At 49.7% G+C, this 25869-nt stretch overlaps 2 protein-coding genes across 5 annotated transcripts; one reads left to right on the top strand and one right to left on the bottom strand.

The window, feature by feature from the left end:
• Positions 1–7253: 7253 nt before the first annotated feature.
• LOC307063068 (BICD family-like cargo adapter 1) lies at positions 7254–8673 on the top strand (the record flags this gene model as incomplete). The annotated part of the gene is made up of 5 exons (XM_079719053.1): positions 7254–7339; positions 7538–7604; positions 7924–8018; positions 8258–8378; positions 8463–8673. The coding sequence occupies 5 exons, from the start codon at positions 7254–7256 to the stop codon at positions 8607–8609; spliced, it is 516 nt and encodes a 171-aa protein (XP_079575179.1). The 3' UTR covers positions 8610–8673.
• ABHD11 (abhydrolase domain containing 11) lies at positions 8629–11035 on the bottom strand (the record flags this gene model as incomplete). Of its 4 annotated transcripts, none has more annotated exons than XM_079719537.1 (6): positions 8629–8930; positions 9153–9334; positions 9438–9608; positions 9777–9950; positions 10631–10766; positions 10920–11035. In XM_079719537.1, 6 exons carry the CDS (start codon positions 11033–11035, stop codon positions 8798–8800), a joined length of 912 nt encoding a protein of 303 aa, XP_079575663.1. In that variant the 3' UTR covers positions 8629–8797. The 4 variants fall into 4 exon arrangements, with proteins under 4 accessions (XP_079575663.1, XP_079575664.1, XP_079575665.1 ...); XM_079719538.1 differs by having other exon boundaries at positions 8629–8846; XM_079719539.1 differs by lacking the exon at positions 9153–9334 and having other exon boundaries at positions 8629–8846.
• Between the last annotated feature and the right edge of the window lie 14834 nt (positions 11036–25869).

The raw sequence follows: 25869 nt of genomic DNA, 5'->3' as shown, positions 1-25869 counted from the left end.
GAGGCATCAAGGATGCCTGGAGTCAAGTTTTTTGCCCTGAATACCTGGAAAGATGGTGTTGCCATTTGCAAAGACGGAGGAAAAACTAGAGAAGGAGCAGGTGGCAGGTGGGTGGCAGCTGGTAATAGGATTCGGGGTTTGGACCCTTAAGTTTGAGTGGCCCATTAGACATCCCACCAGGGATGGCAAGTAGGCCACTGCCCATAGGAATCTAGAATTTGTGGGAGAGGTCCAGGCTGGAAGAGGCCAGCATAGATGGTCTTAAAGCAAGGGAAGAGGCTCATCTATAGCAGCATGGAGCCCAGCTGGAAGGCTGCTGCGTTGTCCAGGAGAGAGACTGGGACTGTGTGAACAAGAGCAGGACCCATCGGCTGGAGAGAAGGGTCAAAGGCATTCAAGAGATTTATTTAAGGGAATTCCCTGGCAGTCCAGTAGCTATAGTTAGGACTCCTTGCTTCCACTGCAGGGGGCACGGGTTCGATCCCTGGTCAGGGAACTCAGATCCCGCAAGCCATGTGTCCAAGAAAAAAAAAAAAAGAGAGAGAGAGAGAGAGAGATTTATTTAATACGACTACACTTTATTTCAATTATGAAAAGAATATGTTTGTTGTAAAACATTAAAACAGTGACAGAGGCTTCCCTGGTGGCAGTGGTTAAGAATCCGCCTGCCAATGCAGAGGACGTGGGTTCGAGCCCTGGTCCGGGAAGATCCCACATGCCGTGGAGCAACTAAGCCCGTGTACCACAACTACTGAGACTGTGCTCTTGAGCCACAACTACTGAGCCCACGTGCCACAACTACTGAAGCCTGCATGCCTAGAGCCCGTGCTCCGCAACAACAGAAGCCACTGCAATGAGAGGCCTGTGCACCGCAACAAAGAGTAGCCCCCACTCGTTGCAACTAAAAAGAAAGCCCACGGGCAGCAACGAAGACCCAGTTCAGCCAAAAAAAGAAAACAAACAAATAAATAAATAAATTTATTTAAAACAAAACAAAACAAAACAGTGACAGATATTATGAACTAGAAGCCACAGGCCCTGTGACTGACCATGTGCAGATAGCACAGAACTGGCACCTGGGGGAGGGTTTCGACCAGGATGTGTAGTATTTAAGGTTTCTGCCCTGACATCCAGAGGAGACAGGCAGACGGTCAATGAGGCGTTAGTGTGGCACACAGGCTGGAGACTTGGAAGGCAGGAGGAGTCTGGCTTGGGGTGGAAATGGAAGTTGTGGGCCACAGTCTAGGGAAGTATGTGCATATGTGTGTGTCTGTGTGTGTGTCTTTGTCTATGGAAGAAGGTGAAGGTCTGAAGATGAAACTGACAGGTGAGGGATGGCCAGAGACGGAGGAGCCAGAACCATGGCAGGAGCTAAAGTAGAAGCTGCTGCACAAGGTGCCATGAGTACCCGAGCAGCCACCTCCCTGGGATCAGGGACCACTTCACAGAGGTGGGGCATTTGACTTGGGGTTTAAATGATGAGTAGGAGGTGGCCAGGTGGAGAATGGGGGAAGGGCATTCTGGGGCAAAGCTGTGAACAAGGACATGGACAGTGAGAGAGCAGGGCTTAGTCCCTGTGGGAACCAGGCAGTCCCCACAACACACATCACTCGCATTCTTTAATGTGGTTAATTGATGGAGATTCAGTCCAGACCAATGTTCTGTAGAGCCCTCTCCCCACTCTCATTAAAGGGGCATCACTGTGCCCCAACATTGGCATTCTGCACCCCTCTACTTGTTCAGGTTTCCTTTTTTCCTTGAGGAGTGGGGGAAATGCTGGTACCACAACATAGCTTTCCAGGTCCTTTGTGGTCTGGCCCTGCCTCGCTTCTTGGAGGCCGCCTTCCCTCCCACCCTGTGAGCAGCCTCCGTAATGCCTGACCCGCACCCTCCTCTCAGGCCTTTGCACATGCCTGGGGCCCTCTCCTCCCTCTTTTCTCCTCCTCCGCATGCAGCTGGCCAATGACTTCTAGTCCTTCCCTCCTAGACATCACCTCCTCCAAGAATTTGTCTCTGACCACCCAAAAATGAGCTTTGGACTCCTTCTGAGTGGTCCCACCAAGGCCTGTATTTATCCCGACTATAGCACTATTGTCCTGTGAGCAGATAGTGTGTGTTAAGTGTCTGTCCCCTCATTAGATGGGGACACATAAAGCGAAGGAACGGGGTCATGTTCTTGTTGATTCCCCAGGGCTGGCACAGAAAGTGTGTTTGCAGACTGAGTTATAAACACGTGGATGCTTGAATGAGGCGTGTTCCTATAAAGGAGCACTGAAGGAAAGGCTGGGCGTCTGGGAGCTCCCTCGCCCCAGCACGGTTTGGGGTTTCCATCCCAACAGCTGGGAGGGTGGGAGTGGGGATCCCTAATATTGGGAACTGCTGCCACCTGCTGGGCAAGGCCGGTGTTGCCTTGCCCACGCCCTCACGGCTGAGCACCTGTGTGCCCAGGTTGGGATGATGACAGTCACTACCTGTCCTCCAGAAGCTCTCAGGCTGGTGTGAGAGACACCCTGACAGTGACAGGACAATGATGTGGAAGTATATGGGCTTTCGGGGTCTGGAGGCGGAAGGGGAGGCAGCTTGTGTAGAATTCAGGAATTCTGTCCCCGGGGCAGAGTTGTGAGGGGCTCAGAGCAGGAAGGGCCAGACAACCCAGGCTCCGAGGCTGGGGAGAGTGCGTGTCCATCTGTGTGTGTGTGTGTCTGTGTGTGTGTGTGTGTGTTGATGTTCTCCTGTTGTGGCTTTTCTGCTGCTTTCTGGCAGATTTACTCCCTCTTTCTCCTCCCCTGGGAAGTCTGGCCCTGGCCCATTATTGTACAAAGTGCTGGCCATTGTGTAAGGGTCACTCTTACTGTGACCCTATCAGGAAGGCCCTCCTTTAGTTCCATTTCACAGATGAGGACGATGAGGCTCAGAGAGGTAAACACAAACCAGGTACTGAAATTTGGGTGACATGGTTTGTAAGCCACCTAGCCCTGCAAATCCAAGCTGTTTTGACCACAAAGTCCAGCCCTGCCCAGCAGGCAGCTCTCCTTCCCTCTTCCAGACTCCCCACCCCCAGCCCACCATCTTGTAGCTCAGTCTTGAGGCCTGGGCTCAGCCATCCTGGGGGCGCAGCAGAGGAGGGAGATACGGGCAGTAGGCAGCTGGGGAATGAGCCTCAGTGCTCAGTGTGTGATATTTAAGGTATTTGTGATGGCATTGACTATATGCCTGAATACATTGCCCTCCTTTTCCCAATGAGAAGATTTTCAAAAAAGAAATTTGGCCCAATAGTCTAATTAAAACATTTAGGGATGCAAATGAAATAAGCGGCTCCCTAGTAATGATATTTAGTGAAAACATTTAAAATGGAAATACTTTAAATCACATATATTTACAAATAACTTTATTTCGAAACAATTCTTTTCCACGCTCATGGTTTGTGAAAGTTCAAACCCTTCACTTGCATTTCTGCTTCTCATTGTCATATCATGTGTCATCCCTAGCATCTCCTTTGAGTTCTCTAATACAGTTTTCTTGAATGTGTCATCTTCACTTGTGCTTGGAAATACAGAACTTTTTTTTTTTTGGCTGCACTGCATGGCATGCGGAACTTCCCTGACCAGGGATTGAACCCGTGCCCCCTGTAGTGGAAGTGCGGAATCTTAATCACTGAACCATCAGGGGAACCCAGAGCTTTTTGAATCCATGAATGATGCTGTTGCTGGAAAAATTATTCCAAGTCATGAGAATGGTCATTTTTCATCTCAGTGGTAGGTTAATATTTGTGATCTCCCTAGGGTAGTACAGAATTATATAAAATAGCAATCTCCTAGTCTTTTATCATTCTCTTGCCCTGCTTTCTTTTTCTTCACAGCACTTCTTACCATCTGGTATACTCATTTGTTTATTGTTTATTGTCTATCTCCCTTCCCTAGAATGTGAGCTCCGGTGGTCAAGAAACTTTGTCTATCTTCCTGTTTTATGTCCGTCACTTGGAAACATGCCTGAAGCATAGTAGGTGCTCAGTAAATATCTGTAGAATGAACGAATATAAAAGTCTTAGAAATGTTTGATAGCCCAGTGGCAGCCAGGACCATGCATGCAGATGGCACTGGAGTGGGATGGAAAGGCAGCCCTGCCGGACCCACCCCCATGTAAGGAGGACATCTAAGTCGGGGGCAGCCTGTTGTCTCAGAGGATTAGCTACCTACAGGGAGACTGAACAAATTATAAAATATATTGAAGACAATTGGGGAAAAGGAAGTAAAAATCTGGAAAGGGGGAAAGCTAGGATGAACCCTGTGCCACTGGAATTTAAGGTCTGAATGGAAACTATTTTTCAATATATGGAAATTGTATTAGTTCGGGTTTTCGGAGAACCAGAACCAATAGGATAAATATAGAGAAAGAGACTTATTATGAGGGATTGACTCATGCAATTATGGAGGCTGAGAAGTCTCACAATCTGCTGTCTGCAAGCTGGAGACTTGGAAAGCAGGGTGGTGGAGTTCCAGACTCAGACAGAAGGCCTGAGAACCAGGGAGCTGTAATGGTGCAAGTACCAGTTCAAGGGCAGAAGATGACCAATTCCAGCTCAACAATCTGGAAGAGAGAATTCAGCCTTGCTCTGCCTTTTTGTTCTATTCAGGCCCTCAGTGAATTGGATCATGCCCGCCCACATCGGGGAGGGCCACCTGCTTTACCCAGGCCACCAAGTCAAATGCTAACCTCTTCTGAAAACACCCTCACAGACACACCCAGAGGTAATATTTAACCAGGTATCTAGGCATCCAGCAGCTCAGTAAGGTTGACATATAAAATTAACCATCACACAGATAAAGGAATAAACATAGGTATAAATGTGTATGTTTATGTGGATATATAAACATGTGTCTACTGAGTGGGCCTGGCAGTAGAGGTTACCCTAATTGCATTGAGCACAACTAACACCCAGATCTTGGTTTCTCAATATTATTCTCCACCAAAAAGAAACAGGTATTCTTGCTGAAATGGTTAATTCCAGGGCTGGGGCAGGGAAAAACAAGATGAACCTGGAATTATCTTTTCTTTTCTTTTTTTTTTTTTTTTGCGGTATGCGGGCCTCTCACTGTTGTGGCCTCTCCCGTTGTGGAGCACAGGCTCCTGACGCGCAAGCTCAGCGGCCATGGCACACGGGCCCAGCCACTCCGCGGCATGTGGTATCTTCCCGGACCGGGGCATGAACCCGTGTCCCCTCCATTGGCAGGCAGACTCTCAATCACTGTGCCACCAGGGAAGCCCCTGGAATTATCTTATTGAGCCAGAAAGAATGGACGTGTCCAAAGAATGATGCGACGCATCAAAATGACAAGGTCAGCAAGGGGTACCCGTCGACCAATCCTGGGACAATTTAAGCATCAAAATAAATGACAGGAATGGATTATAACCTATTGAATAAAATAGGCAATCACAAGTTCATCTGATAAATAAGTAAATGAATAAATAAATGGGGGTGAAGAAAAAGTTTTTTATAATAGGCCAACTAATAAATGTAGAAGAAATGATAAAATTGGAAAATCACCATTTGCAAACCATTGTATTAATAATTAATTCAGGCAAGAAACATCAATGGATGCTGAAACCTATGAGTGAAAGTGGGATGAAGAAAAGGATGTTTCAGGGCCTCCCTGGTGGCGCAGTGGTTGAGAGTCCGCCTGCCGATGCAGGGGATACGGGTTCGTGCCCCGGTCTGGGAGGATCCCATATGCCGCGGAGCGGCTGGGCCCGTGAGCCATGGCTGCTGAGCCTGCGCATCCGGAGCCTGTGCTCCGCAACGGGAGAGGCCACAACAGTGAGAGGCCCGCATACCACAAAAAAAAAAAAAAAAAAAAAAAAAAAAAAAAAAAAAAGAAAAGGATGTTTCATAGTCTTAAAGTACCTCCCTTCCCCAATACCTACTAATTATGATCAAGTGATCAACATTACCAACACCAGTCATGGTTCCAAATGATACTGAATACAAGAACACAGCATCAGGAGTTCCCTGGCGGTCCAGTGATTAGGACTCAGTGCTTTCACTGCCGTGGCCTGGGTTCAATCCCTGGTCGGGGAACTAAGATCCCGCAAGCTGTGCGGCGTGGCCAAAAAAAAAAAGCACAGCATCGTTTTTGTGATATTTCTGCCCAAAATATGTAACAGTGGTCTAATTGTGAGAAAGAAATGGACAAACCCAAATTGAAGGACAGTCTACAAAATAAGTTCCCTGTAATCTTCAAACATGTTAAGGTCAAAATTAAAAGGCAGGCTGCAAATTGTTCTAGATTGAGGGAGACCAGAGAGATGTGACAACTGGGTGCAATGTTTGATACCATATTAGTTTTTTAACTCTAAAAGGATATATATATATATGTATATATATTTTTTGACATTGAAGAGCAGTTTGAAATTGTTTCAAAGTAAAAAGTTAAGATAAAAGAAATGCCTGGCACGAGTGTTAGACCTTTCTGACTGACTCCTGCTGGCCTGTGGGATTCATTATTGGACAAGCTCCTGTGGAACCCCCGTGACTGGATGTGAGGGGCCTTTGTGCTTCCACTCTTCCTGACTCCCTGACACCCTTTTCTGATTATATCTGTGCTTCATCCCTGCTAGCCCCAGAGATCTGAGAGCAGAGGTCCTGTCTGGATCATGACATACAGCAGCCTCCAGAAACACACTGAATGAATCTCCTCCACAAAAGGGGTTTTTGGGGGTATAGCTCAATTCCACCTCTTCACCTGGGTTCAACCAAAGAAACTGGAGTCTGGCTGTTAGAGGTGCACCTGGCTGAGTGGGACCCAGACAACCAGGAGTCATGTCTGCAGGGAGCTTCCTGGGGGGTCTTGGAGGAAGTATGTACTATTTAGAGTGGGGTTGAGGGTCTAATCCCCAAGATGGAACCTTGCTGCAAAGGCCTCTCAATGGGGAGGCCCTCTTACACGTTTGAGGTCACTTGTGCTCTCAATGGTCACATTGAGGGGGGTGTGGGATACTGAGATTCTGAGACTTCCCCTACCCAACCCCCCACTCAGAGCACAGCACCTCCACCCACACTCCAGGATCAGAATGTTGGGAATACTGGAGGAATAATGAGCACTATTGTGGGAATACTGGAGGATATTGCTAGGGGGGGACGGACCGTTCAAGATGTTAGGAGCCATTTGCCAGGAACGGTTGAACTTTTGCCCTTCTGTTTTCTGCTGAGCTAAGGTTATGGTTGTATGGGTGGTGATGCCACTCAAGCTTCCAATATGCCAACTCTTCAGCATGGGGGACTGGGGCACCTGTCTCTCAGCGTTGGCGTCATCCGGCTGTCACTCCTTTCTTATCTCCTGACGTGAGTAGAGCGCCCCCTTGAGGGGAGGGGCACGCATACCTGGGCAAGGAATGGGTGAGGAAACTCTGGGTCTGGCTGGAGGGTTCCAGGATCCAGGAATGGAGGCAGGGACAAGGTCAGCCTACCCGGGGCGGGGCCTGACAGGGAGTGCCTTGACAGGAAGGGAGGGCAAAGGGCCACCTCCTCCGCCTGCCCCAGCCTGCCCCACCCTGCTGACAAGAGTCCCAGTCACCAGGCCACCCTCTCAGTCTGGGGCCCTCGAGGGGTAAGTGTCCTTCTGAACCCACCTTGTCTCTTTCCTGGGGATCAGGTGAGAATTCCTTTCCTCCTCTGGGGGGAGGGGGTCCAAAACCCTGCCCCTTCTGCTTTCCTTTAGGTAGGAAGGGGCCACACCTACTAACCCCTCAGCATGATGCAGTCCCTGCCCATGAGACCGGGGCACTGGGGGGCAGGTACAGAACGTCTCAGACCCTTCCCCTCCTGACATCAGCATCAGGGCCAAGGCCAGGGCGGAAGGGCCAAGTGGGGCACCTTGTCCAGGCAAGCCGCAAACCACTACTCTCTCCTCTGTCACCCTACCACAGAGCCCAGAATCCCAAGTGGCTGGAGCACTGGGGGATACCCAGACAGAGCCCTCGCTGGACCAGGTTCTCCGGGAGCGGGATGAAGCCATTGCCAAGTGAGAGGAAGCTGCTTGTGGGGGACGGGAGGGTGGTGGCTGGCTCACCCTCAGGCTCCGTCCTGCCAGGAGGGGAAGGGGGGACGTCAGGCATTCCTGGAAGAAAAGCCACACTTTGTCACACACACAAATATCCACTCTGTCACAAGGCGGGGGCTGTGGCCATACTTGTCCACCCCCAGGGCCCAGAACCGGATCTACAGGGCCTGGTGCCCAGGCTGCTCTCTCTGCCCCCTCAGGAAGCGGGCAGTGGAGGCTGAGCTGGACATATTCAAAGCCAAGTTGCGAGCTGTGGAGGCCCAGCTGCTGGAAGTTCTGGAGGAGAAGCTGAGACTGAGGCAGGAGGTGGAGGCCTGGGAGGTAGGGTGGACCTGCCGGCCGGGCCCAGGGGGCAGGGCCAGACAGGCACAAGCCTGGCCCCTGAACCTGCTCTCCTGCCTCCAGGACGACATGCAGCGGCTGGTGAGGCAGCAGGTCGAGAGTCAGCTGCAGAGAGAGTCCAGGGGCGCTCTGGGAGCCCCCATGGACCCTGGAACTGCCAGGACCCCCTGGGTCAGATTCTCCCTGAGTTGGTGGGGACGTTGGCGGTGAGAGAGCTCAGCCCAAGACCTTGGGAGGAGTAACTTTATTCATTAAAGTTTAAGGTCTGACGCACCCCCCACGCATCCTCGTGCCCTCTCAGTGCCCTCTCAGTGCCCACCTGAGTCCTTCTGTGCAGAAACAAGGAGCAGCCCGCAGGGCCTTGAAGCCTGGGGTTTCGTGTCTCCTTCTGGCCTTTCTTAGGCCAGGAAGTCTCGGACGGCAGCCATGAAGTCCTGCGGGCAGTCGCTGTGGACCCAGTGGCTAGCGTTAGGCACGGTCTGCATCTGGGCCCGAGGGAAGAGCCGTCTAATCTCAGGGTGGTGGCTGGGACTGTCCGCCGGAGAGAAGGCCACCAAGAGGGGGTGAAAGTAGGAAGATGGAGAGGGAAGGAGAGAAGTGGAGGCCAAGCAGGGAGGGATGGAGAGCCACGTGAGTCCAGCTGCCCAGTGGTGTTTCTGGGTTTTCAGGCGCCCCCTGCCCACACCCCAGCCCTCCCCAGGCTGGGGGCTGGGTAAGTCAGGTATGCCCCTCCCACCACCCAGCCTGGCTTACAGCACGAATTGAGAGTTTCCACCCAGGAGGAAGAGGGCTGGCCCAGAGTAGGTTTCTGGTCGTGGTGGGAAGTTCAAGATCTTGTCCAAGTGCTGGGCCAAGGCATCCAAGTTAACCCTCCACATGAAGCGCCCGTCCACCTCCACCAGGTTGGTGAGCAGGAACTGCCGCATGCTTATGCTCTGTGGGGGTCCAGCAGTTGCGGGTGGGAGGGACTCCGTGTGAGGCCCGGGGCCGCCACTCTTCCTTTGCCCACAACACCATACAGGGGCTTGGGTGCATTACCTGGATAACACAGCTGAGCTTCTCATCCATCAGTTTTCGGGCACTAGAGAGGGACGCCACATCCGGGATGTCTATGGCCCTCATGGCTGCCACGTAGTTTGGAAAGTTCAAGCTGGATGGGCTCTCTACTGGGCTGATGTCCACGGCAATCAAGCGCTCCACCAGCTCTGGCTGTGGGAGAGAATCAGACTGGGGACCTTAGGGCAGGCATAGCAGGTCTCAGGCCTAGTTCCTGGATCCTGAACTTGGCCATCCAAGGCTCAGTGGAGTTCCAGGTTGCCTACTGGGCACTCAGGGTCTACAGTGGATGGGAAGAAGCCCTGGATAGAGACGGCTCACCCTCTGAAGTGCCAGCAGCATGGCTGTCCTGCCTCCCATGCTGTGGCCAATGAGGACGCAGGGCACTAGGCCCAGCTGGGGCAGGAGGTCCTGCAGATCCTGGCTCATGGCCTCGTAGCTCATGTCTGGGCTGTGGGGGCTGTCACCATGGTTCCGAGCATCCACTGTCAGCACCTGGGGAGTGGACGAGGAGGGCAGCTCTGGCATCCACATTCAGGGCATAGCCAAAAGCCTGGCAGATCTGCAGTCTGAGGGGGGTGGAGAGCCTGGGGTGGTGGGGAGATCCAGAAGGGGAAGAAGGGCCCGAAAGGTGAGAAGGCCCAGTTCTCAGAACTTGGAGGCCCAGATGACGAACCTGGAGCCACTGTGCCAGAAGGCCCAAGGAGTGTGACCACGTCTCTGGAGGTATGGCCTAGCTGGGTGGCAACTCCAGAGAAAGCAGACACCAAGAATTGGCAACAGCTGGAGCACAGCAGGACGGGCTGCTGTACGAGGTGAAAAGCCCCGTATCATCCCTGGTGAACAAGCAGGGTCTGGCCCCCTTAGGGGGTAGAGTATTGGTGCTTAGGCATCTGACAGCAGAGCCTAGGTTAGGGTGCAGCACGCAGACCTGTAACACGAATGAAGGACAGGATGGGTGAAAGCACGAGGGAATGAATGGGGTTCATCTAGGGCCTGGGTCTACCCTGGGGCCTCCAGCCTTAGAAGGTCAATCTCTTCTTTCATTTCTGTCGAGAAGGACCTGCCACTCCCAGCGTTGAGGACAGAGAAGCTGGCCACACCTCGGCCTCCTCTAGGGCCCCGCCCACCCAGGCCCCACCTCCCTCGGGTCCCCACCTCCCCCGGAAGCTCACCCTCCGGCCTGTCTGCTGCGCCAGGGCCTTGGCGATGGAGTTGAAGTTGGTTTTGCAGCCGAAGAGCCCATGCAGAAAGACGAGGGGCGGGCGGGTTGCCTCCCCGTCCAGAAGTCTGTAGGAAAGCGGCACCGGCCTGGCGGGAGGAGCAAGGGTAGGGGAAGGGTCTGAGCCGGCTGGCGAAGCGGCCTGGGAGAGGGCGGGCCCAAGCGGAGGAAGTGGAGCCATCTGGGTTGGACTGGAGGGGGAGGGGCGAAGGACGAACTTGCACCTGACACCCTTGACTGACCTCGGCTCGGTGCCGCCTTGGCTGCTGCTGGGTGCGACAGGCACTCTGGAGAAGCTGGGACTGGAGGGGCCGAGGCCCCTATGGGGGAGCCTCCAGGCGCGGGCCCAGCGGAGCATCTCCTGGATCTCCTTCCCGGCGCGCACCTCGTGGCGTCCCCCGACTCCGCCTCACTCAGAGCCCCGCCCAATTCCGACTGGAGCCCCGCCTTCTCCCCGCCCCCTATCGCGGAGCGCCCCTCCTTCGCTCACGTTTCCTTACGTAATCCCGGAAAACTGTCCCCCGAGGCTCCGCCCCTTGCGTCACTACGAAACTCTGTGGGCACCAAGCCCACAGGCGAGAGCACCGCACCTGGCCACGCCCTGGGCGGAGCCAACCAATACCCTGGCCCCGCCCTCCTAAGCTCCGCCCGGCCCCTCCTCGCGCAGAATTCTTGCGGGAATCGGAGCCTGAGTTTTGGGAGTCACGTTCCCGCAGCTCGTGACGTACTGGATTTGGGGCTTGAACTCTGGCCGCGGGGCAGATCCTTGGCAAGCCGAGGAGGCGCTGCCTGGGCCCGCTGCGGACCCCGCACCTGGCTTGCTCCGGATGCTGTATTTTCTGTGCCGCTGGCGGTCGCAGGCGAGAGGCGCCATGAGTGGCTCCCGTCGTCGAGGTGCCAGCCTGGAGGCGCCGTGCTCTACAGCTGCGGGCCCGGGCAGGCTGGATGGAGCACCTCTTACCATTCCTGAAGTCTACTCTAGAAAGAGCTAGGAGAGACTCTAGAGGTCATTTCCAACCCGCTCTTCGACCCCCGCTCCCGCCCTTTACTGATGAGGAAACTGAGGCAAATAACTTTTACAAGCGGTATAACGTGACCTCTGGTCTGCGAGTCAAGGTGGGAGGCCAGGTGTTTGTACTAAAGGGGGCATTTGCTGCACTGAGCTGACATGGTTCAGATGTGCTCACCCCCGCCCCCCATTTACCAGCAGAGAAATAAATAAGACCTTTATTTCCCACCCCCCTCAGCACATCGTGCAGGGAAGCCGCCTCCTTTTGGAGCACTGACTGGCTGCCATCTTCTCTGACCAGTCTGGGGTAGCGGTGGCAGTGGCGACATTGTCTCAGGTCTCAGCTGGCTTCCACAGCAGTCCAGCCTTCAGCAGTTGCAACAGTAGCTGCTCTTTCTACAGCATTCTTCTGCTCAGAAACGGTCAGGGGGAATTTCCTGGTGGTCCAGTGGTTAGGACTCCGTGCTCTCACTGCTGAGGGCCCGAGTTCAATCCCTGGTCGGGGAACTAAGATCCCACAAGCTGCGCAGTGCCAGGCACCCCCAAGGACTATACTGCACACCTCCCTTCAGGTCCTTTCCCACACCACTTCCCACTGGGATGCTGTGTCCACTTCCAGATAGCCAGTTGCCCAAGTCCTCAATGTCTTTTAAGGTCCAGGATAACTGCCACCTCTTCCTCAAGCCTTCCCAGCTTTTCCCAGTTGAAACTAATCTCTTCCACCACATGTTCTCAAAACATTTGTCAGAGTCTGGACTCCTATGTGTCCACCATAGGCTGGGGGCTCCTGAAGGACCTGGGTCATGTTTTGTTCATCTGGCGCAAAGTGCAATAGTAATTTTACTGAATGATTATGGAGAGATTCAAGCACTAGCCGAGGCTTAGGTGTAGGTTCAGCTGGTAGCTGGGTCAGTGCCCCCTCCAGGACATGGCACCTGGGCTAGCCAGGGTTCCACTGGCTTCTCCCCCACCTCCTTAGGACAAGCCTGATGGAATCAGTACAGTAGGATGCATCCTAACTCCATGGCCTCATATATGCCTTGCCTAATGAAGTGGCCCCCATCTTGAGCCAGCCTGGTGATGGGCAGGTGTTTTTTTCTAATCTGAGGAGGGCTTTGAGGTCGCTGGGGACTCTAAACACACCAGGTGGTGTGATCATTTGTTGCCAGTATAGTCAGTAGGGGCATGATGAGAACATCTGAGCCCTGGAGAGGGGTTGGTCCAAGTCCTGGGAGGGGTCCTTGGAGGAGATCAGGTAGGAAGTTTTTCTAGAACTGGTGGATAAAGGGGAAGGGGGTTGATGTCATGGTGGTGATTCAGAAGAGTAGCATTTCAAAGGTGGTTTCAGGTGGGCCCCCATCCCCACCCCAGCCTGCTGTCTAACTGGGTAACCTGAGCCTGGCCCACAACCCTTGACCATCTGCCCCCAGCCAGAGTCCTGGGTCTATGGGCAGAAGCAGTCTTGAGACGTTTCTGAGTCCAGGGCCCCAGCTGTGTCACGTGGCCGGTCAGGACCTGGCTGGCTGGCAAGCAGAAAAACCACGGCTTGAGGTTTTCACTTGAACACTCCAGAAGAAGCAGTGGGGCCAGGAGAGGGGTTGTTGCTACCTTGGAAGGACTCTGGTGATGGGGTGTTGGGCAGGGGTCAACCTTAGGGCCGTCCACCCCTCCCATCTTGTCAGGAACAGGCCAGTGGCCTCGCTGGTGGTTGGTGAGGGTCTCCTACTTGGGGGGGTGTCAAGACCCTGATATGCTGAGGTTGATGTAGGGGGAGAAATGGGGCACAGAATGAGGACGCTCCACCTCGGTGATGGACTCTCCACTTCCGCATCTCTGTTTCCAGCCGTCCAACCTGGGAAGGTGTTAGCATCCTTATTTTACTGCTGAGAAAATGGAGACTTGGGAGGTGAAGTCACCCAACTCCAGTCATGCAGCCCCCGTGTGGCGCAACCCGAAGTCCTTCCCCAGCTGTGTGACTCCTAGTGCAGCGCTCTGAGTATTTCGTCACCGCCCTTCTGGCTGGGGACTGAGAGCCAAGGGGGTGTGGCCTGCGGCCGCAGGAACACTGCACCCTGGTGGCGGCGGCGTTGAATGGGTTAAGACAGGGAGGTGGCGGGTGTCCCTTAACCGCACCTGGCTCAGTATCGGTCACGTGGCCAGGGTTTCACCTGCCCCGCTGAGCAGGGACAATCAGGCTGCTTGTTTCCGCGATTGGTCACCATGGTGACAGGAGGGCGCCTGGGGAGGTCACGAGGGCAAATTCCTGCCCGCCGCCAGGTGGGGCAGGGGTGTCGGTCAGGCGGGTGTCACCGGGGCTCCTGGAAGACCCCTCGAGATTTCCCTTGGGGCTGTCCCCGTGGCCCCCCTCAAGTGACTCCCATCCAGCATACTCCCATAGCACCCCACCCCCAACCCAACTTCTCTCTTCCCAGATTTTGAACCTGAGTTTATTAAACTGCCAAGACTTTCGTATGCATTATCTTGTTTAATCAGCACAGCAGCCTGTTCTGCGTGGGAGTGGTGGTAATCCCCTGTGCCTCCCCCCGACTCAGGGAACACTTTGAGAACATTTGCTCCTGCCTTCTTTCATTCAACAATCAACAGATACTCTTGGGGCCTCATGCCTTTCTAGACACAGGCACCTTTCTAGAGACAGCCAGTGAACAAGACAACAGACTAATGAGCCACACAACAGTGGATGGTGTGGAGTATTTATTTTCTTCGGAGCAGGTTGGGGAGGCTCCTGGGGACCCCGTGTAGAAGACAGACACTGTGCGTGATCATCCTCTAGCCCTGGTGTCCAGAACACCTCTGGGGACCCTTTCTGCCACCTCCAGGCCTTACGTGTACCTCCTCCCCTCCAAGCTCCCCACCAGACCCACAGATCCTCCATCTCCTGCTTTCACCTACTTGCTTCTCTGCTCCAGAACCCCCGACAGGCCCTGCTAACTATTTGTTTTTTAAATTTATTTATTCGTGGGCTTCCCTGGTGGCTCAGTGGTTGAGAGTCCACCTGCCGATGCGGGGGACATGGGTTCGTGCCCTGGCCCGGGAAGATCCCACATGCCGTGGAGCGGCTGGGTCCGTGAGCCATGGCTGCTGAGCCTGCGCGTCCGGAGCCTGTGCTCCGCAACGGGAGAGGCCACAACAGTGAGAGGCCCGCGTATCGCAAAAAAAAAAAAAAAAAAAAAAAAAAATTATTTATTTGTTTATTTTTGGCTGCATTGGGTCTTCGTTGCTGTGCTCAGGCTTTCTCTAGTTGCGGTGAGCAGGGTATACTCTTTGGTGCCATGCGTGGGCTTCTCATTGCAGTGGCTTCTCTTGTTGCAGAGCACGGGCTCTAGGTGCACGGGCTTCAGTAGCTGTGACACACGGGCTCAGTCGTTGTGGCTCACGGGCTTAGTTGCTCCGTGGCATGTGGCATCTTCCCAGACCAGGGCTCGAACTCCTGTCCCCTGCGTTGGCAGGCAGATTCTTAACCACTGCACCACCAGGGAAGTCCCAGCCCTGCTAACTCTTGTCAACATTTTTCCTACCTCCAGACTCACGTGCACAGTCACTGTACCCCCAGTCACAGCCTCATCACAGGCACACATTCTTAAAGTAGGTGGGGTGAGGACACCTCCTCTTTTTGGGTGGAGGGAGTCTGTGTATTTTGAAACCCAGCGGCCTTCACTCCTCTTGAGAAACAGCAGCCTGCAGGTTGCACACCAGCCCCCTCTGCCTGCATTTTGGAGCCTTCATTTACTGAGCGCTATGTTCCAGGCACAGGGGATGCAGGGGTGAGCCCAGATCAATTCACAGACCTGACGGTCTGCTGGGGAAGATACGAATGGATGTGTGATCACACACCCAGTAAATATGCAAAGGAAAGTGAGAGCATAAAACCGAGGAATCCGACTGGCCCTGCAGAAGTGATGCTTGAATGGAGATCTGAAGGATGAGTAGGAATCGGCCAGGTGAAGGGGTTACAGTGGAGGAGGGTGTTCCAGAAGTTGGCACACCATGTTCAATGACAAAGCCATCCCATTTCTCAAGGCAGAATCAGGAGTCATTTCTGATGCCTCCTTCCTTACCTCCTCCACCCCCATCCAATCCCTCACCTAGTTCTGTTGATTTTTATCTCTCAAACAGCTCTGATAGCCATCCACTTCTGTCCATCTCCACGGCCCCATCTCGCCCCTCCATCACCACCTTCTCACTGGACCTGTCCATTTTGGCCCTTCTAGTATTTTCCCTACATAGTAGGCAGCTTGATCTTTTCCAAACATCTAATATATTTCTATGTTAATCTAGTTTGTTCCTTTTTACATTTTCCTATTTTTCTGTGCTCTGGGTTCTGTGTTCAATGCTCCTGGGGATGCATGTGGCAGACCAAAGAGTAGAAAATCTGGTTTTTGTGTTTCAAAAGCTGAAGCCCAGAGGGGAAGAGGAAGCATCAGTAGAGATAAGTCTTTGGGCCAAGAATGGGAGGGGTCTGCCACTTACTTCTTGGCAGGGTCCCCAGAAAGGAATGGCTCATGGGCTTACTAGGCAGGCAGGATCATAGGCAGCTTGCAAAATTGTTCCCAGCTCTGAGCCCAAAGCAGACACAGTACAAACCACAGGACCAAAGGGACCATGGAGACAAGATGGTGATGCCTCAGCAGTGATCACTGTTGCCTGAGGGCTGGATACTGTCCAATTTCACCCTCCCCCCAGCCTCCTCCCTCATCTCCCCCATCCACCACACCCCCAGCAAATTTGGCCCTGCTGAATGTCCTGGAATTGTGGCCCAGCCACTGCCTCAGCAGAATGGAGCATCAAGGGAATAATGTTATTTCATGGCTCAGTTTATGAACTGACTTTCATAATTGCCACAATGCCATATACACGGACTTTCTTTATAAATCAACAATCCAATAATTCATTTGACAAATATTTACTGGGCACCCGCGGATGCTAAATATGAATTTTAGAGTCAGGGATATGGCAGTTACATGGCCCTCTTCCTCAAGGAACACAAAAAGCCAAAACCAACCCCCCCCCAGCATTTCTACTTTCAAGTGGGCAGGGTGCTGTGTTCAATAATTGGGGTGGGAGATATTAAGTAGGGTGGTAAGGAAAGGTCTCAGGTAAGGTGAAATTTGGAGGATAAGAAGGAGGCAGTCATATAAACACCAGGGGGAAAAGTGTTTTAGGCAGAGGGAATAGTATGTGCAAAGGCCCTGAAGTACACAAGACTTTCCCCTTGTTAGAAGAACAGAGAGGAAGGCAGAGGAAGCTGGATCAGAGAAAGCAAGGGGAAAAAGGCATATAAGAGATGGGCTAGGGCTTCCCTGGTGGCGCAGTGGTTGAGAGTCCGCCTGCCGATGCAGGGGACACGGGTTCGTGTCCCGGTCCGGGAAGATCCCACATGACGCGGAGTGGCTGGATCCGTGAGCCATGGCCGCTGAGCCTGCGCGTCCGGAGCCTGTGCTCCGCAGCGGGAGAGACCACAACAGTGAGAGGCTTGTGTACAGCAAAAAAAAAAAAAAAAAAGAGAGATGGGCTGGGGTGGGTCCATGTAGGGGCCTGGTAAGGGATTTGGTCTTTATTAAAGAGAAATGAGAGCCAGTAAGGGTTTAAGCGGGGAGAGACATGATTTCCATTTTACAAAGACTATTTGGCTATGCAGGAGAAGGCTGGAGAGACAGATTAGAGGGGAAGTGGAGGAGAGGAAGGAAAATCAGCTAGGAAGCTACTGTATTATCTAGTTGAGACAAGATGGTAACCTTTGACTGTGAGGTGGTCGTGGAGATAGAGAGAGGTAGATAGACTTGAGATATATTTTGAGTTAGAATTAATAGGATTGGATGAACAATTATTTTTAGTTTTAGTTTTTATTTTTGGCTGCAGGGCGTGGCTTATGGGATCTTAGTTCCCCGACCAGGGATCGAACCTGCACCCTCAGCAGTGAAAGCACAGAGTCCTAACCACTGGACCACCAGGGAATTCCCTGGATGAAGAATTAGATGGATATCCCCCTCTATAGGGTACAAGTGGTAAGGGAGAATCTAGAGTTCCACTTGAGGCATGTTAAGTTTGAGATGCCCATGAGATAGCATAATAGTTAACATTTATTGAGTTTAACATGTCAAGCACTGTTCTAAGTGTATATCCATTAACTCATTTACTCCTCATAATGACTGTGAGAGGGTACATGTATTATTTAATCCCTCCTTTAATAACTGAGAGAATTGAGCAACAGAGAGGTTAATTAATTGCCCACGATCACACTGCTTGGAAGCTGCAGGGCCGGGATCCAGTCCCAAGTGGTTGGGCTCCAGGGGCCATGCTGTTAACCAGTGTCCTCTACTGTCTTCGTGGCATTCAAGGAGGCAGGGGGATGCATGAGTGGGTAGCTCGGAGGAGAGGCCTGGGAGCTGGAGGATGTTAAAGCCGTGGAAATGGAGGAGACACTCACAGGGGATAAAAGTGCATTGGAGGAAGAGAAGAGGGCCTAAGACAGAGGACCTTTGGAGGATGGCAGGAAGGGAGATGGAGGAAGTGCACAGAAGGAGGAGGAAGGCCAGGCGAGGGTGGTGTCTCAAAGAGCAGGACAAGTGAGAGTTCTGAGGAGGAGAGAGAGCAGTCACCTCTGTCAACAGTTGCTAAAGGCGTGAGTAAACTCTGGATGGAAAAGTGACTGTTGGCCATGGCAACCTGGAGGCCCCAGGGACCTTGCCAGGAGCAGCCTGGAGTGGTGAATGGGTGGGGGCAGGAGCAGACAGGAGGGGCTGATTGGCATGTGGGCAGGGAGGAAGCAAAATCAAGGGTGAGATAGCTCTTGAGGTGAACAGAGTAATGGGGTGGCATCTCTTTGTAGATGTGAAGTCAAGGAACTTTCTTTTTTTAAGATGGGAGATAAACATGTTTATATGTTGATGTGAAGGATATAGTAGAGAGTGGGTGGTATTTGCTAATGCAAGAGAAATAAGGTATTTCTGAGGGAGATTTTTTTTCTATCTACCTTTTTTAGTTTTTATTTTTAAAATTTAAAAAAAATTTAATTTATTTTTATTATTTAATTTAGTTTATTGGATCTACCTTTCTTTATAATTTAAATTTAAAATTTAAATTTTATTTTCTTTTATTTTTTGGCTGTGCTGTGCAGCTTGCCGGATTTTACTTTCCTGACCAGGGACTGAACCCAGAAAGACAGTGAAAGCACAGAGTTCTAACCACTGGACCGCCAGGGAATTCCCTGGATCTACCTTTAAAAAAAAATACTTTTTATTATGAAAAATTTAAAACATATATGAAGGGAGATAGAATCACCATCACCCATCACCCAGCTTCAACAATTACCAACTCAAGGCCAATCTTGTTTCATCTCTACCCTATGTATCTCCTCTCCCATCTCTGCATTATTTTGAAATAAACCTCAGACATCATACTATTTCATCTGTAAATATTTCAGTATGTTTCTCTAAAAGCTAAGGACCTATTTGTTTTTTAAACATAAACCAGCATATCATTTACATACTTTTTTTCTTTCTTCCCCTCCGTACCACTGGCATGTGGAACTTCCCTGATCAGGGATCGAACCTGCACCCCCTGCAGTGGAAGCACAGAGTCTTAACCACTGGACCACTTAATATTCCTTAATATTATCAATTATACACTCAATGTTCACTTTTCTAATTGTCTCACAAATGCCATAAATTTTAACAGGTTGCATCAGGAAACAATTAAGATCCACAGCTGTGATTGGTTGATATGTCCTGTGTTTCTTCTTTTTTGATCCATATGTCCCTACATCTCATTTTTTCCCTTGAGTTTTTTTTGTTGTTGTTGAAGGACCCATTTGTCCTATAGAGTTCTCCACATCTGGATTTTGCTGACTGTATTCTGGGTATATGTGTTCCTCTCTCCTTTGCATGTGCTGTAAATTGATCTTCTGATCTAGAAGATTGATTAGATTCAGATTTCACTTATTTATTTGCTATTTTTATTTTTGTTTTTCTGCACGTGTACTCCACAAGAGATGTTGTACTTGATTCTTCTTTTACGGCAGCCAAGTTGTACTGGTTAGGACCTCTTTGGCTGGAAACCCCACATCAAACTGGCTTAACCAATAAGAAAAGCCGCATTTCCTACAACCAAGAGATCTAGAGGGAATTCAGGGCCCCGAAGAGAAGACAGTTACTGGATAGAAAATGTTTCCAGGGCTCCAGGTTCCTCCTCTCCAGATCGATGTCCTCATCATTGGTCGCAGTCCTCGGGCTCATTCTCTTTGGAGGTTCAAGCTGGCATAGAATTCCAGATGTCACCACCTGACAGGACAACGTCCAGGGGAAGATGGGGTGCTTTCTTTCCTAGGCAAGTGGAAGCCTAGTCCTGCGGCCTGGCAACAGACCTTCCCTCCTGTCTCACTGGCTGTAAAAGTGTCACATACCCAGTCTGAGCCAATCACCATGGAGGGAAAGAGACCAACCACCATGATTGGCTTAGTCTAATCAGGAGTTATCACTGGAGCTGGGGGTGGGGGTCTGCTCTAGTTACCTATAGAGGCATAAAATGAATATCCCATATCTTTGCACACTGAATATTTCTGAATGATGTTACCTAGAAGTGGAGTTACTGGATCTCAGACTATTTTTTTATACTTATAAGGGACCTTATTTTTTGTAGAAGTGGTCAAATTGCCCTCCAAAAAATTGGTTATTGTATCAATATATACTTCACCAACAAGGGAAAAGGAAAACAAGAGGCGGAGGAGTGCAGTCCTTAACAACTTGGGCTCTAGAAGACCAGATGCCTGAGTTCAAAGCCCAGCGTCTCTGTGTAATGTCTGTGTGAACTTTGGACAACTAGTATAACTTCTTTGTGCCTCAGTTCTCCTATCTATAAGATGGGGATGATGATGATAATACCACTATTCAGTCAACACTTACACTTAGAAATTGTTAACTAGTATTTTCTTTCATATGGGATATCATCAAAGTGCTGATTAGTGTCACAGATCCTTTCTCCGCTCTTGACTGCGCCTCTGGGAGGCTCACCTTTGCAGGCTGTATTAGCCTTGTCTTCTGGCTTCTGAGGGTGAGAAGAGAGAGATGCTGGACTATTTGTTTCTCCTGCTGCTCCCAGGTTTGCTGTGGTTCCAGCAGAGGGTGTGTCCTTCTATAGCTGTGGCTACTGTCCAGCAACCCTGTTTCCCATGGCTCTTTCAACCCTGTAACTCGGTTTCCTCCCATTGCTTCTTTAGGCTTGGGGGGGTGTAATGGCTCCCCACTATTCATTATTGTTAGTTTCTTTCTTTCTTTTTTTTTTAATGCTGCTGGAGATGCAACTCTTTTTATTTATTTATTTATTTATTTGTTTGTTTGTTTATTTATTTATTTTTGGCTACGTTGGATCTTCGTTGCTGTGCGCGGGCTTTCTCTAGTTGCGGCGAGCGGGGTCTACTCTTCGTTGTGGTGCGCGGCTTCTCATTGCAGTGGCTTCTCTTGTTGCGGAGCATGGGCTCTAGGCGCGTGTGCTTCAGTAGCTGTGGCACGTGGGCTTAGTAGTTGTGGCTTGTGGGCTCTAGAGTGCAGGCTCAGTAGTTGTGGCGCACAGGCTTAGTTGCTCTGCGGCATGTGGGATCTTCCCGGACCAGGGCTCGAACCCGTGTCCCCTGCATTGGCAGACGGATTCCTAACCACTGCGCCACCAGGGAAGCCCTCTTTCCTTTTTTTTTAAAATTGTTAGTTTCTTGGTATCTCAATATCCTTTACTGAATTCCCTAGCTCTACCCATACCTCTCTGTACATAGTCCCTCCAATAAAGTCTCTTTAAAATCAAGCATGCTGGACTTCCCTGGTGGTCCAGTGGTTAAGACTCTGCCCTTCCAATGCAGGGGGCACAGGTTCAATCCCTGGATGGGGAAGTTCCGCTGGCCACGTGGCCAAAAAATAAATAAATAAATAGATAGAATAAAATCCAGCATGCTGTCTGCTTTCTGCCAGGCCCCCAGTGATACAATTAATCTTTAAAGTTTGCCAATCTAAAAGGGGGGAAAATTTGTTTCACTTAGAGAATTTAGAGAAATACCACTTAATAGGGAAGTTATACATCTTTTCATATGTTTATTAGCATAAATAGTTATTTTTATAATTGCTTCTTCTCCTTTGCCAATTATTCTTTTGGACTGCTATACTTTCTCTTGTTGATTTGCAGGAACTCTTTATAGTAGGTGTTTTAACCATTTTTCTCTTACATATGATGCAAACATTTTCTCCCTGTTTCTTGCTTATCTTTGACATTTGTTCATTTTTCCCTTCTATGTAATTTTTTTTATTGTGGCAAAAAACACATAACATAAAATTTACCACCTTAACTATGGAGTATAGTTCAGTAATTTTAAATAAATTCATATTGTTGTGAAACGTATATTCAGAACTTTTTCTTTTCCTTTATTTGAAATCTTAGTTCCCCGACCAGGGATCGAACCGGTACCCCCTGCTGTGGAAGCGCAGAGTCTTAACCATTGGGCTGCCAGGGAAGTCCCCAGAAGTTTTTCATCTTGTAAATCTGAAACTATACCCATTAAAGGACAACTCCCTTTTTCCTCCTCTCCCTGCCTTGGTAGCTATTATTCTGCTTTCTGTCTTTTTTTTTTTTTTTGCGGTACGCGGGCCTCTCACTGTTGTGGCCTCTCCTGTTGCGGAGCACGGGCTCCGGACGCGCAGGCTCAGCGGCCATGGCTCACGGGCCCAGCCGCTCCGCGGCATGTGGGATCATCCCTGACCAGGGCACGAACCCGTGTCCCCTGCATCGGCAGGCGGACTCTCAACCACTGCGCCACCAGGGAAGCCCTGCTTTCTGTCTTTATGAATTCGACTCCTCTATGTACCTCATATAAGTAGAATCATATAGTATCTGTCTTTTTGTGGCTGGATTATTTCAATTAGTATTTATCTTTAAGGCTCATCCATATTATGGCATGTGTCAGAATTTTCTTCCTTTTTAAGGCTGAAGAATATTTCATTGTATGTATAGACCACATTTTACTTATCCCTTTATCCATAGATGGACATTTGCATTCCACCCCTTGGCTATTGTGAATAGTACTATGATCATGGGTGTGCAAATATCTCTTTGAGACCCTGCTTTCAACTCTTTTGGGTATATACCCAAAAGTGGCATTGTTGGATCATATGGTAGTTAAAGTTTTTTACCCCCATACTGTTTTCCACAGCATCGGTACCATTTTACATTCCTACCAAAAGTTCCAATTTCTCTATATCCTTGCCAACAGTTGTTATTTTCTGTTTTTTTTTTTTCTTTTTGAGTTTTAGGAATTCTCTATATATCCTGGATATTAATCATATATCAGATATATGATTTGCAAATATATTCCAAAACCATCCTGTGGATTGCCTTTTCATTCTGTCCATAGTATCTTTTGATGCACAAAATTTTAAATTTTCATCAAGTCCAATTTGTCTGTTCTTTTCTTTTGTTGCTTGTGCCTTTGATGTCATATCCAAGAAATTGTTGCCAAGTCCAATGTTGTGAAGCTTTTTCCCCACATTCTTCTAAAAGTTTTGTTGTTTCACCTCTTATGTTTAGGTCTTTGATCCAGTTTTAGTTTTTGTATAAGCTGTCAGGCAAGAGTCCAGCTTCGTTCTTTGGCATGTGGATATCCAGTTGAAAAAACTGTTCTTTCCTCATTGAGTGTTCTTGGCATCCTTGTTGAAACTCATTTGACCATTTTTGTGAGAGTGTATTTCTGGGTTCTCTATTCCATTTCATTGGTCTATATGTCTGTCTTTATGCTAGTACCACACTGATTTGATTACTATAGTTCTGTAATATTTTGAAATCCAGATGTGTAGATTCTCCAACTTTGTTCTTCTTTTTGGCTATTCAGTTCCCTTGAGATTCCATATGAATTTCAGAATGAATTTTTCTATTTCTGCAACACAAAAACAAAAGTGCCATTGGGATTTTGACAGGGGTTGCATTGAATCTGTAGATCACTTTGGGTGGTGTGGATGTCTGAGCAATTTTAAGTCTTTCAGTCGATAAACATGGGGTGTCTTTCCATCTATTTGTGTATTCTTTAATTTCTTTCAGTAATGTTTTGTACTTTTCAGTGTACAAGTCTTTCACCTCCTTGGTTAGGTTTTATTTCTAAGAATTTTATTCATTTTGATGTTATTGTAAGTGGAATTGTTTTCTTACTTTCCTTTTCAGATTGTTTATTTATTTTATATTTTTTATGCACTCAAATCTGATCATTTTTTTGTTTGACTTCTGGGGTTTGTGTCTTGCTTAGGGAGGCTTTCCTCATTTTTATATCATAAAAATGCTTTCTGCATTATCTTCTAGTTCTTTCTAGTTTGCTTGTTTGTTTTGTTGTGTTAGACCTTTAATGCATCTGGATTCCCAATGAATTGCCAATGATTAGCATGTGGACAGAAGGAAAGGTGGAAGGATAGGGATAGTAAAAAGTGTTGGGACTTCCCTGGCAGTCCAGTGGTTAAGACTCCTCTTTTCCACTGCAGGGGGCACGGGTTCAATCCCTGATCAGGGAAGTAAGATTCCTGATGCTGCTGTGCAACATGGCCAAAAAAAAGTGTAGAGACTGGGTGGGGAGAGGGAAAGGAGGAGGGGCAATATAGGGGCAGGGGATTAAGAGGTACAAACTACTAGGTATGAAATAAGCTACAGGGATATGTTGTACAACATGAGGAATATAGTCAATATTTTATAATAACTATAAATGGAGTATAACCTTTAAAAATTGTGGATCACTATACTGTACACCTGTAACTTATATAGCATTACTGTGCATCAACTATACTTCAATAAAAGAAAAACTGTGGAGGCTGGAACAGCTCTAGGTGGCTGCATTGTTGGGTCTGGGAAGGAGGCACTGAAGGGTCTGGAATACCAGGCAGAGAAATTTGGGTTGAAATGTAACTCCGTGTCCCTACTCAAATTTTTCAACCTTTCTCTTACTGGCTTGTATACAAATATTGTACTTCAACCAGGTTGACCTTTTGGTCAACTCCTGACTTCTGGTCTGACACCTTGCCTTTGCCCAATCAGTGACTCCTGCCTGGAAAGCCTTTTCCTCTTAGCTCAGCCCATCTAAAACCTACTTATTCAAGACCTTTTCAGGGACCCCCCCCTGCCCACAAAGCCTTCCTAGACTGTTACAGATCTTCATGACCTCTGAACTCTTCTAGAACCAATCTGCTGCTGTTCCCTGATTGCACATAAGACACAGTCATTTTTGTCTCCAAAAGGCACCATGGACATTAACTTGTCTCTTCTTTATTGAGTATCAGCTTTGTGCTGAGCATTCTGCTAGGCTTGGGGCATACAAAGGTGAACAGGATGCTTAGGTCCTTCCGCGACAGAGCTGATAGTCTAGGGCAGGAGAAAGACAAGTTAAGAGGTGATTCTGTCCACCTGCCAATGTAGGGGACATGGGTTCGATCCCTGGTCAGGGAAGATCCCATATGCTGCAGAGCAACTAAGCCCGGGTGCCACAACTACTGAGCCGGTATGCTGCAACTACTGAAGTCCGCGTGCCTAGAGCCCGTGCTCCGCAACAAAAGAAGCCACTGCAATGAGAAGCCCACGCATCGCAACGAAGAGTAGCCCCCGCTCGCCGCAACTAGAAAAAGCTTGCGCGCAGCAACGAAGACCCAACGCGGCCAAAAAAAAAAAAAAAAGAGAAAAGAAAAAAAATAGGTGATTCTGACACAGAGGGACAAATGCTATGGTGTTGCCCGGGATGCCCAGGACCCTATAGGAATAGGCTGGGTGTCAGGGAAGCATCCCTCAGCTGGGATATAAAGTGACCTCTAAGCTTCCCAAGATGGGTGAGGTGAAGATGGGGAAACTGTGCCAAGAAGAGAGAATGACTTGTATTGAGGGTCCAGAGAGCACGATTTTTGAGGAAGGGAAGTCTGTCTAGTGGGGTTGGGCCTTGGAGGCCGGGGTGGGGAGGCAGAGTGGGGCAATGCGGAGAGTGCAGGCAGAAACTGAGAGGCAAGCACAGCTCTGCCCTTGTAGGGGCTCTTTAGGCAGGCCATGGTGTCTGGGGGGGCTCTTAAGAGCCATGTCAGCTTGGGGGACTGGAAGGATTTTAAATAGGGGAGTGACATGGCCAGATTCAGGACTGTGTCACTTGGCTATTCCAAATGGCTTGGAAATGG

The sequence above is a fragment of the Hyperoodon ampullatus genome, assembly GCF_949752795.1.
Source record: "Hyperoodon ampullatus genome assembly, chromosome: 14".
NCBI lineage: Eukaryota > Metazoa > Chordata > Mammalia > Artiodactyla > Ziphiidae > Hyperoodon > Hyperoodon ampullatus.
The sequence above is the reverse complement of the archived record's forward strand: the minus strand, read 5'-3'. Positions and strand labels throughout refer to the sequence as shown.